The 12,921-nt window shown below is 37.0% G+C and overlaps 1 protein-coding gene across 1 annotated transcript in view; it reads left to right on the forward strand.

Annotated features, from left to right (window-relative positions):
- Positions 1-11,085: 11,085 nt before the first annotated feature.
- The window catches only part of BABAM2 (BRISC and BRCA1 A complex member 2), a 149,515-nt gene continuing 147,679 nt past the window's right edge, over positions 11,086-12,921 (forward strand). The window contains 1 exon segment of the mRNA XM_032217020.1: positions 11,086-11,172. Coding sequence (XP_032072911.1) covers positions 11,108-11,172 — 65 coding nt within the window. The 5' untranslated portion in view covers positions 11,086-11,107.

A 12,921-nucleotide genomic window follows, 5' to 3' on the forward strand; every position in this document is an offset into this window, starting at 1 on the left:
TGAATCCCACCACTGCTTCTGTCACTTCTTACCTTACTGGGACTGGATTTTCTTGCCTAGATCTGAACACTACCTTTCCTTGGAGGAGTTAAACAGCCAATGAATGGGATAGGATGAATTTAGAAAGCAGCACCAATATGCAATATATACAATAACAGAGTTGGAAGGGACCTTGAAAGTCTTCTAGTCCAAACCCCTGCCTAGGCAGGAAACCCTAAACCATTTCAGACATATGGCTATCCAACATCTTCTTAAAGACTTCCAGTGTTGGGGCATTCACAACTTCTGGAGGCAAGCTGTTCCACTGATTGATTGTTCTGTCAGGAAATTTCTCCTCAGTTCTAAGTTGCTTCCCTCCTTGATTAGTTTCCACCCATTGCTTCTTGTTCTACCCTCAGGTGCCTTGGAGAATAGCTTGACTCCCTCTTCTTTGTGGCAATCTCTGTGATGTTGGAAAACTGCTATTATGTCTCCCCGAGTCCTTCTTTTCATTAAACTAGACATACTCAGTTCCTGCAACCCTTCCTTATATGCATATATAAAGTGTTTTGTTTGACAGCAATACTGCATGCTCTTCTTTGACAGACCGCCACTATAGGAATTTAGCAACTGCAATTGGAACTGATAACTGGATTGTTAAGCAAAGTGATTTCTAAATGAAAATTACGTGACTGTGACTATGCTTAGGATTTTAGTTCAGTTTGCCTTTGCTTCTTGCCATTTCCTTTACATGAACTGACGTTGTTTCTCTTAGAACTCGTAGAACTCTTAAATAACTGAAGACTATACTGTTGAAGAAAATACTTAATAACCAAGGAAACAAGCAGAAACACTGGCAAGCAGACCTATTAAATGCCAAATGGCAGAAGATGTTTACATAGGACTTTGTTCCTGGCAAAAAAAATGTTATAAGGGTGTTGACAACACAGCATAATGTTCAGTTTGTGAAGATCTTGAAATATGGTGAGATAGAACAAAAACCTTGAAGGAGATCCAAGGTATGCCACTCCGCCTTCAAAGTCCAAGTAAATGTAATATCAAATGAAGAAGAAGCAAAAGGAACATTTATCTGAGAAACAAACTTTGTGGATTTTCTTGCTATCAAGTAATTCTTCCAAAGTCTGGAGTCAAGTTTTATTATGCTAAGGTCTGTCAGGATACTGACAACAAATATATACATTTCCAGCCCCCAATGCTGCTTATAATCTTATAATTATAAACACTGTACTGGTGTCTGAGTGATAAGGACGAAAGTTCCATAATGAAAGATCAAGATGTGTATGAGCTACATTTCCCATTTCTCCCCAAAGTATAAAATGGAAAACGAGCAGTTGAGAAAATAAAAAGTTCAAAGTTTTAAATAATAGGAGGAAGAGGTACAATTGAAGCATGCAGTTGATAGAAACATGATTGGGAAATATCTACTTTGAACTTATTTAAATATTAAAAGTATAAAATTAATTACTTCATTGATCATAACAAAATGATTAATCCATAAGCATACTGAAGCAATACATCAATTACCACAAGTCAGCATAGATTTATCACGAATTAGTTTTACAAACTAACCCTAATTTTTGATTGAGTAACTTCCTTAAAAGATTGTTGAGAATGCTATAGACGTACTATAACCTGACTTAAGCAATATATTTAATAAAGCATCACATGGCATTCTGTTTACCAAGCTAATTAAATGTGAACCAGATAACCATGATAATTAAATATATATCTGTAATGAAAACCATACTCAGAGTATTTATAAATATAAAACAAGTGTACATAATGAAATTTAATAGAAGCAAGTGCAAATGCACTTTCCTTGGAAAATAAAAATGCACAGATACAGGTGGGGGAATCTGGGTTGATAATAATGCATATGAAAAAGATCATGGAATAAAAAATTACTGCATATTGAGCATGGCCAGTAGTAGAGCTACAGAAAAGACTAATGCGATTTTAGTCTGCCTTACAAACAATTATCTCTGTATAATAGGAAATAATAATTCCATTTTTTGTATTTTCCATGTTTTCCATTTTTGTATCTTATGATTTATTATTATCTTATGATTTATGATCTATGACTTATCACTTTGTTGTGTGTACACCAAGAGCTTATGCACTGGAGATAAATTCCTATGTGTGTTCAATCACACTTGGCCAATAAAGAATATTCCTATTTCTAATAGTTCCATTTATTCTACTTTGGTCAGATCTTACCAGCATCTGATTCTGGGTACTATAAGTAGGATTCAGAGATTTTGGAACAGGTTCAGCTAATGCTTATGAGAAAGGTTAGGGGACAGGAAACTACAGTAAATTCTATGAAGAGAGAGAATGAAGAAGCTGGCCATGTTGGCATTTGTCAAAAGGATACGAGTCGTCAAGTAGCTGAAGGGAAATTGTTTAAGTTGATGAAGACGCATTGTCTCTTGTTCTACAGTAAATGACATATAACGTATCTAAGTTAAATGGCCTCCTCCAGCTTTATAAATGTAATTTTATATTTTGTATCTTGGAGAGATAATGGCAGCTTATAGGTAAAACAAGACAATAATTTCTGCTATAGTTTTTCTTGCCTAAGACAGTTTTGATCAGTTTCTCCATTTCCTAATTTTTAAAAAGCTGTGATAAATTTAGTTACCTCATAATTCTAGCAATCAAAAGAGGAGAGTAACTTAATGTTCCAACATTTCCAACATTTCCAATGCTGTTAAAACTCAGTGTCAATCACATTCTTGGTCAGTACTTGATTTTAGCAGCCTGGCAGTACTTCAACTGTTGGCACCATCCAGTTTTTCTCTCTGACCATTTTAATTTATTTCTATTCATTAAAATGCAACATTTTAACATCTCAAATGTATAAAAAATAAGAATGGCATTAGCACTGAAGCCAATGAGATTCTACAGTTTATAACTCTACTCATAGAATCTCATATGTCCCATCAAAGTTTTTGTCTAATTAATAGACAAAGGTGGTGGAATCCAGAAATAGTACAGATTACTGTATATACTCAAGTATAAGCCGAGTTTTTCAGCCCACTTTTTGGGCTGAAAAAAGCCGCCTCGGCTTATACTTGAGTCAGTGAAAAACTTGCCCGAAATGGAGGAGAAAAAGGGGCGGGGCCATGCCGCTGGGTGACGCTCGTGAATGGCCCGGCGCCCCAGTGAGTTTCCCCTCCCTCTGTGTCAGTTTGCCGCGCAGCGCGCACCGCACCATCCCCCCTCCTCACGTTCTAATGTAATGCAGGGCTGTCTTACGATTCCCCTTCCTCCCCCTCCTGCCGCTCTGCAACGATGTCCCACCTCCTCCTTGTTATGGCAAGCAGCCACGTAACGATGTCCCAGAGCTAGTTTACTGTTTTTCTTTGAAATAAATATTCAAAAACATTATTGGTATCTATTTTTATTTTTGAAATTTACCGGTAGCTGCTGCATTTCCCACCCTAGGCTTATACTCGAGTCAATAACTTTTCCAGTTTTTTGTGGTAAAATTAGGTGCCTCGGCTTATATTCGGGTCGGCCTATACTCGAGTATATACGGTATATTACCTAAGTCTACAAGTATTAAAATAAAGCGGGGCCTAACAAAGTAACAGCTAGGGAGAATATTGCTGAGCTTCCTATGCACATTTTCTATTTAAAAGGTGTAAGTCTTTAAAAACCACATGTTCTCTCAGGTCCACAGAAAAACCTCTCTCCATAGAACCAGTCCTTGATACCCAAAACTTTGGGGGGCCCTGTGGTAGGTTACACGATTATAGCTTTAGTCTGGCAAGATTCTGTCTATTAGTTGTAAGCAAATAAAGAGCTGGACCAAAATAGATTTCATTGTATATTGTATAATATTATGGGAACAGTCTTTGGTGCGGAAGTTATTAATGCAGGTTTAAAATATTGTATTTTCTGCAACACAGTCAGAATTATAGCAAGAAATATAAACACAGGATTTAGCTTCTTTTCCAATATTAGAACTAGAGTATTTATCTAGAAATTTAAACTGTGGGCAGTTGTAAAATTGTAAAATCAATGCTAGAAGGATTTCCCTGTGGCAACCATTTTGTTAATGGGTGATAAAGCCAGTTTCAAAACTTCAATTTATCACAATATATTTTTCATACTCTTTGGAATAGAATGTTCCCTATTGCCCCAGCTCTAAATTTAAAGGGGGTACAAGTATTGAGTCCTAAATCTATTTTGCTAAGTGAGACATTTGTTAAGTGAGTTTTGCCCCATTTTATGACCTTTCTTGCTAAGCAAATATTAAGTGAATCATTGCAGTTGTTAAAATCATAACATGCTTCTTATAACTTTGCTTTTCAAAAGGTTGCAAAAGGTTATCACATGACCCTCATAAATATGAACCAGATGCCAAGTAGCTGAATTTTGATCACATGACCATGGGGATGCTGCACCAGTTGTAAGTGTGAAAAACTGTCACCTTTTTCAGTGCCACTGTAACTTTGAACAATCACTAAATGAACTGTTGTAAATCAAGGACTACTTGTATTTCCAAATAAAGGGGGTCATGGAAGTAGATATTGGAAGTGTTATTTTCCTTTGAAACATGCTACCCTTCCATTTTTTAAAATTAGTTTTAATTAATCGATTTAATTAGTTGAGGCAGGGCAGAAAATCCGGTAGGCACCGAGACCAGTGTGTGTCACATTGGAAAGCCCAGATTTGGGAACTCAAAGTTTCTATATTCAAGATAAGCATAGTAACACAAATTAGTTAAATTCTAATGCAGGGGTCCCCATCCCCTACCAGTCCGTGGCCTGTTAGGAAAAGCCTGCATAGTTGGAGGTGAGTGGCAGGTGAGCCAGTGAAACCAAAACCATCCCTCCTCCCGGTTCGTGGAAAAATTGTTTTCTATGAAAACAGTCTCTGGTACCAAAATGGTTGGGGACCACTGTTCTAATGCATTTTGGAGCCAAATGAACACCTTGACCCCGCCTCCCCAAAACCCAACTCTTTCAAACCTGCATCTCTAATTTGATTCTGACTATATTATTTGTAAAAAAAAATTAAATAGAAAACCTCAGTCTCTTAAGCAGTTCTTTTACATACTGTTTCATGGGTTCCATCTGTAGCAATATAATTCCAAGCCACATTATTTAAAGAAAATCATCTTCTCCATTATTGCCTGGAGGTTTCTGCTGCTCATGACGTGGTTAATCCAGCATTACTTTGAATAGAACAAGGGTTTCTGATTTTATTGACAAACGTTTATCAATAATTAGTAAGAAGAATTCTAAAAATTTCTAAAAGAAGACTAAAATCACAAGCCTCTGCAAACATTTTTGAGAAAAAACTTCACCAAATTATATTTTTGATTTTATATTCTTTTAAATGTGTGGGGAAAATCAGCGCTATCTGATAGGCAAATTGTGGTGCTCTGAACTGTTGTTTAGCAATAGAAAAAAAATCTCTAGGAAATGCGGTGCCTAACAATAGTTATTATTCTGGAACTTATATTTGTTCTTTCCATCACAATACAGAAAGCCATTTCAAGTGGCTAAATTTGTTTTCTTTTAAATGTAATCATTTTCTTGCTTGGATCAAACAACACAAACACATTTATTCTCTTACCATACGGAGTCCCTTAAGAATTAAACAATTGTTTTTTAGCTTCATGTAGGCTATAATGCCAAGGAGTTTGATAAAATGTAAGTCTTATCTCTTGATTTTTAATTTCCCATGTCCAATGGAACATTTTAGTCTTCCACTGATCGCATCACGGTCTACTGCCATGGAAATAGTGAATACTACAAACAACCACCTCACCTCTCTGGAAAAGAGAGACTGTGTAGCAGAGAAATGACAGCTGGGATAAATCAAACTTCAGGTATAATAAACATTTATAACAACTTATCTAAACACACATACTCTACATGCAGAAATACACACATCAGTAATTCATACCAATCTGGGGGTCATTGTGGTTCAAGAAAGGCTCCTTTAAATGTCAATTTGTCTTCTCCCACCCTCATTTTAGTTGCAACTTTTATTTAAACTCAAAATTTGCCCTCAGCTTTTTAAGATGGGTCAACAACTGTTGCTACAACTGACTTTCATCATTATTCTTTATTTGACTAATGTTGTATGCTCATAATTCTTTCACACCGCAAATATATATTGTGTCTTTACATACAACTGGTGGGAGGGGATGGGGGTATCAAGAACTTCAAAATAGTGGGTGAAACTGGATGGTCATAATCCTGCCCTTTCCTAATTTGAGTCACACAGGTGTAAAAAGGAGCAAGGTTTAATCACCAGGTCATGCTCACTGTTTTGATATTGTCAACACTCTGTGGATGGCTCTTGAACTCAATATGCTAAGATTAAATAATCATAGAACCAATATGGAATAAGTGCTTAATATCATAGAACCAATATGGAATAAGTGATTAAAACTGGAAGATTCAGTTTTAAATTCCTATTTATCCATGAAGCTCTCAATATAATCTTAGAGTTAGAATTAGGCTAATTGGAGAGAGAGAATGGAGAACCATGCATGTTTCTTTTTGCTCCTTGAAAAAAATTGTGATAGGAATGTAATTTAAACAACAAACAATGCAAAATTAAATAAGTGATGGGTTTTCTGTGACATACATAAATGAGAGCTTGCATGTATAGACACATATTTGACATGCTCTAACACAAGCTTTAAAAATACCTATTAACTTTTCTTGGGGCAAATGCTGAATTTCAAAATACTGCACAGGTGGACTATTCCTTTTTGATGTTGTTTTATTAACAATATCCTAATGCTAAATATAGAATTAAGAGATTTAGGATCTCCTAATCCTAAATATATTTATAAACAGAACAGTTGTTCTGTTTATAAATATATTTCTAGATTTTTGTATAAATTCTAAGGAGTATAAAATTAATATTCTATGGTGATTACATATATTTTATAGCTATGTATTCTATAGTTCATTAAATAAAAGGATGTGTTGCTGGAAAAAGTTCAGTGTTAGCACTTAACTGCAATGTGGAACTGAACAACCTAGTGGCTTTTCCATTGTACAAAGATAAATTCTATTTAACACCTTTCACTGATCAGGTGCCCATTCTGCATTTGGATGCAAATTGAATTCAGGATAGACATACATTAGCACAGATGCCTGCAAGGCAGAAGCATTGTGCAGCAAGTATGATAGGAAATTTCTTCCAAATTTTCCACAGTAATCAAACTCAAGAGGAAAAGAAAAAAATAAACTGACCTTCAAGATTCAGAAACAGATCTCAGTATCTTGCATAATAATTTCAACAATACAGGATGCTCAACATTTTCATAACTGAGAAAAATACACTAAATATGCCAAGCTAATACATCAAACGACTTCTAATTATAAGCTTTTAAAAACCATGGACTAGGACTAACATCAACTATATTTTGAAGTATTGTTCGCACATTGTGTTCAAGAAAAAAGCCTGCACAGAATTTTGTACAACAGATTTCTTGCAGAACTGGCCAAAACACTTAACTGTGAGTTAATTAATAATCAAGAGAACAGCGACTTAATGCTTTATGGAACATTTACTAATGTGTTTTAAGTCTGAATGATGATCAGGTGCTGGAAGGTGGTTTTAGGCATGTGAAACAACATGAAATATGGCACTCCATTCTGAGACAAAGGGAAGGAAAAGTCTACACTGATCATAGGCGTGGAGGAATATAGGCAGAGATAAAATCCATGCAGTTAGAAAGGTGCTTTTCTCCCTATCAATCTTAAAGCACTTTTCCAATTTTGGGAGGTACAAACCTAGAAATTAGATTTCTTTGAAATCTATGAGAGGAGTTGAAATAGGTAAAGATAAAGGTTCCCCTCGCACAAATGTGCTAGTCGTTCCTGATTCTAGGGGGTGGTAGTCATCTCCATTTCAAAGCTGAAGAGCCAGCACTGTCCAAAGATGTCTCCATGGTCATGTGGCTGGCATGACTAAACGTCCAAGGCGCATAGAATGCTGTTACCTTCCCACCAAAGGCGATTCCTATTTTTCTACTCGCATTTTTACATGCTTTCGAGCTGCTAGGCTGGCAGAAGCTGGGACAAGTAATAGGAGCTCATTCCATTATGCAGCACTAGGGATTTGAACCGCTGAATTGCTGACCTTTCTAATCAACAAGCTCAATGTCTTAGCCACTGAGCACCGTGTCAAAATAGAGCTAAAGCCAAATGAGGAATATTTTAAACAATTTTCTAAAAGTGTCTAAAATTTTTAGACAATTTTTTAAAGTGTCATAGAGGGAAGCAAATCAGCGCCAAAATATCTGCTTGCTAAAATCAAATTTGACAAGAAACTGGAAGAGACAGGAAGGACCTACATGGGGGAACTTATTGAAAATTCTGCTGGGTTCATGTGACCCCGTGTATTTTTTTTAGGAAGGCTGAATGATTGATGAAAATTAACAAATAGTTATATATCTAGGTCTATCTACTAATTTACAACAGTGAACTAAGGAGATTTACATAACTGTCAGCTAAATTAGATCTAATGCTTATTATGTGATTTGACTATGTGTGACTCCTTTCACTTCGAAGACATAGCAGAAGCAATGAAGGCTGAACCAAATCCAACTTGCAGCATGGAGGGGACCTTAAAGCCTTCCATTTCTCTCATTATTTAGTCCTAATCTAGTTTATACCCTACCCTTCCACTATTAAAAAAAACAGTGTAAAACATGACATCAGTCTAGTCTGACTCTAAATTTGGCTTTCACTTCAACATACTATAAGGGCTCATTTGTTGTACACTATTCAGCACAAAGCTGTAAATCTCACACAATTTACAAACAGCTCTAAGAAAAGTCACTGATTATTATATATAGTACAGTAGAAGCACCCACATCACTCACAGTGCTCTATTTAGGTTTATTAAAAGTTATTGTTAAATCTAACTTAAAGAGAAAGATGAAGATTATATTGTTTTTTTTGTAAGGTACATTTAGTATTATTATTGTTGTATTAAGAAGAAACACATTCAACAGTGTGCTTCAACAGAAGATGAAGTAAAATCTGTTGTTTTAGCAGAAAACTGTGTTTGTGTGTGTGTGTGTGAGAGAGAGGGGGTATTTGAGGTAATTGAGCACATAAATGAATCGGAATGCAATGATTTATTTGCTTGGACCAGTTTTTGCATTAAGTTAGGGCAGGGGTCCCCAAGCTTGGCACCTTTTAAGACCTGTGGACTTCAACTCCCAGAATTCCCCAGCCTACTGACTGGAGAATTCTAGGAGTTGAATCCACAGGTTTTAAAGGTGCCAAGTTAGGAGACTCCTGAGTGAGGGGGAAAAAGCAGGGCCGCCCGTGCAATACTAACCTCACTAGATCAGTCATACAGGATCCCACCACGACGATTTCTGCAACTACCATGCTGAGAACGAAGCAAGGAGCCACTACAAGAAACTTTTTTTCTCTCCACTACGTGACCTTTAACCTGCCTCTCCTCCAGCAGCTCTCAACATTATCCGCCTATTATCTCTTTATCAGCCTGCTTTACCTGCGGGGGTCCTTCTATTAGGCTGCCCCTTTAAAACGCCTGATACTTTTTCTTAACCACATTTTCACGCTAACTACGGACGAGACCGATAGTCGCTACAGAATCTGGCCGCCCCATCGCCCCTCGCCGTTTATAAAAACTGTATTCAGTCAGGCGCGCGCAAGGCCACCTATGTACTCATGAGGGAAGGCCCGCTTTCCTTTCCTCTCCTTTCCTCCGTTTTTCGAGGAAGGCCGGGCAAAGGGGCTTGAGCGTTTGCAGGCAATTCGCGGCGCGCACGTAACGTCCTGTAGCGTGCCAGGCTTCGGGTGGGCGGATCCGCGCAGGCGCCCAAGGCGCGAGGGACAGGGAGAGCGGCCGGCGCTGTTTCGGGGGTTTGTAAGCGCTTCTTCTGATGCTTCTGCAGGTGTCCCTTAAGTCTCGGTGGTGGTTGAGGGAGGAAGCCGAGCCCGGTTCCAGGCGGGCTGGGTGTCTGTGTTACCTGCTCTTTTCTTGTGCCCGATCTTCCTTGCTGTGGGACTCAGCGTCAAGTGTAGGAGTTCCTGCGGTGGAAACCGGAGCTTTCATTCTTGCATTAACCCTCCCCCCTTTAAAAATCGGGTGCATACAGCCCCCCCCCCTCTCTTCCAAGTACTGATATTTATGCTCTTGCCTTTTGCTGAGTAGTGCTCGGAATGATTGCTCCATTACCATTGGCGAAGCTCATCAAACCGAAAACCTAACACTTTGCAGATGTTTATTAATGTTGAGCCTTGTTTCTTTTCGTATTTGCTATAGGCAAAGGTGATGACCAGTGACTAACAGATAAATTTGGGAGCCTGGCTTCATCTTGTTTGATATGTCATTCACCATGGAGAATGTAGCCATTAGGAGTCAAAGACCACTTGAGGGCACATAATCCTATATTATACTTTTCTAATATACTTTTCCTTTAGTTGTTTGAGTCGACAAATGTCACTCAATCCTTTTTTTTTCCTTCCCAGAACAACAGCTCTGTGAAGTGGTTTGGCCTGAAGGATGCTCCTGAACTTCAGGATCATCTAATCCAACCAGAGTTTTGGCCCTTCAAGAAAAATTTTCCAGGAAATTCTGTACATGATACCCCAGTTGCAAGATGATAGGAAAGGCAATATCAAAAGGAATATTGTGGAAGAACCTGTAGATGCCCCCTCTAACCTTCTAGAAAGTAATGAAGACTAGTCAATTCCAGAAGATCTTTTAGGAAAGGCTGCATATCATCTGGCTTATTAGCTAATTTTATTTATTAGCTATATATCTTTCCCTTCATACAGGAACATACATAATGTTCTCCATAACAACAGCCCTTCGAACTAAGTTGGGCTGAAATGTTATAATTGACCCAAAATTGGCTAGTGGGCTTCCACAGCTGAAGGTGCGCTAGAACCTTCTAGAATCTAGTCCAATACCACAATGGCTCTCCAATTTTTACTGTTAGGCTGCTTATTGGCTTTGGATCAATTTTGTAAGTTACCATGGTCATTTTAACTGTTTATATATTGTCATGCATCTAAACAAATTTCTATTAATTAAATTAAATTAATCATTTAATTAAAGGAATACCCTCCAGGGAACTTTTATGGATGTGGATGGATTTGAATCTATATTTCCATTTTCAGAGGCCTCAGTTGTAATCCTCCACCTGTATGTATTCAGTCTTCATTTTTAGTATTCGGTTGCTTATTGGCTTTGGAATACTTGAGAAATATATTTTTTGTGCAATAGTTTTACTTAAGTGTGAAATCTATCTTCTGGAACAGACATGGTTGTAGATTGGTTCTTCCCCCTAAGTAAAATATCCTCTATTCAACTTACTGTCCAACTTCTAAATCTTTCCTGGATTAATAAAATTCTTTGGGGGCACTTCTAAGGGTGACATAGTGGGGATGGAATAGAAAAAGGCACAGTCCTTCGTTGTCTTTATTAGATTTCATACAGCTGTGAACATTCTGGGAAGAAAATACAAAACGCAATGGTAAACTTGGTATTCCAAGTTTAATAACTTATTAGTAGACACATCAGTATTAAAAAGGAATCCTTAATGATGCATGAGTCAACTTTAGCAGTACAAGGACTTCTTAACTTACAATCTATCACTCAGCAAATGTTCAAAGTTCCAATGGACCTTCTAAGAGCTACATATGACCCAGTTTCTAAGTTCTGACCACCCTCTCTCAAAGTCACATAATCGCATTTCGGGCACTTGGCAACTGGTTCACATTATGGTGATTTGGACACCATGGTCATATGACTGATTTATGACCCTTTTTTTGCCATAAACCAGAGTTTAAATTTCCGGCAAAAACCCTTCCATTAGGTACAGTGGGTTCACTTAACAATCACTGCATATAGTTCATAAAATTAAAAATGCTCATTTGGTAACCTACTTAAACATCAGCACAACTTACAATTGTAACTTTGAGCTCACTTATGGTCATAAGTCGCAGTCTACCTGAATGTAGATTGACTAAGTTTTTTTAAATGAAAGGTATGTTTGAGGACATTGGTTCCTGGAAATCTCATGAAAATAATTTACCATAGTGGGTGTCTGTTTTAAAAGGTGGGATGTAAAATGTTCTTCAATAAATGACTGCCAACAACTATCTACTTAACATGTATTTCCTGATTTTTTTATTCATAAGCATATAATTAGCTGCCTATAATGTTTCATATGCGCCCATATATAACAGTTTTATCAAAGGAAAAACATGATAAATTTGTTTATTTTATCCCAGTTTTTGTAATTTTATTTGAATAATTAGAATAAATGCAGCATAACCCATATCAAATACAATATGACTTTCATTATTTAAGCTTTCTCTTTTGCCAAGTTGAAAAATGGGCAAAATCGAGCCTTTCCAAATGTGCTGGTGATTGTTGAGTTCACTGTAAGAATACTGTTTAAAGTTTAAAGTTTAGTGCTGAAATTTTATTTACTTTATTGAACACATTTTTATGGCCTGCACAACTTGCAAAATGCTGAACCATGCATATATTTTGTCTGCCAAACATTGATCCTCTCTTGGCAAGCAACAAGCCTGAGAGGTTTATTAAGCTAATAGCAAATTGTGCTCATATTTGAAGATCCACAAGTTGCATTGTCTATCAGAATTAACTAATGGACAAACTAAGCAAACCATATTTATGAATGTGTATTTTAAGAGACCATGTAGGGCATATTTAGGTGAATGCTTGTCCAAATATCCTTTTTATCTTTCTAAATGGCTTTGCTCCTACTTTTTTACTGTAGTTTTTCATAAATTGTCTGATTTTTTTATTCTTTACTTAGGTTTTTAGCCTTTATCCTTTTTTCACCAGTGTCTCTTGGTGAGGGTCTTTCAAATTCTTAAAATGTAAAGATATATAGAAATGGAATTGCTCTGTTTTACTTGC

The sequence above is a fragment of the Thamnophis elegans genome, chromosome 4 (assembly GCF_009769535.1).
Source record: "Thamnophis elegans isolate rThaEle1 chromosome 4, rThaEle1.pri, whole genome shotgun sequence".
Classification (NCBI taxonomy): Eukaryota; Metazoa; Chordata; class Lepidosauria; order Squamata; family Colubridae; genus Thamnophis; species Thamnophis elegans.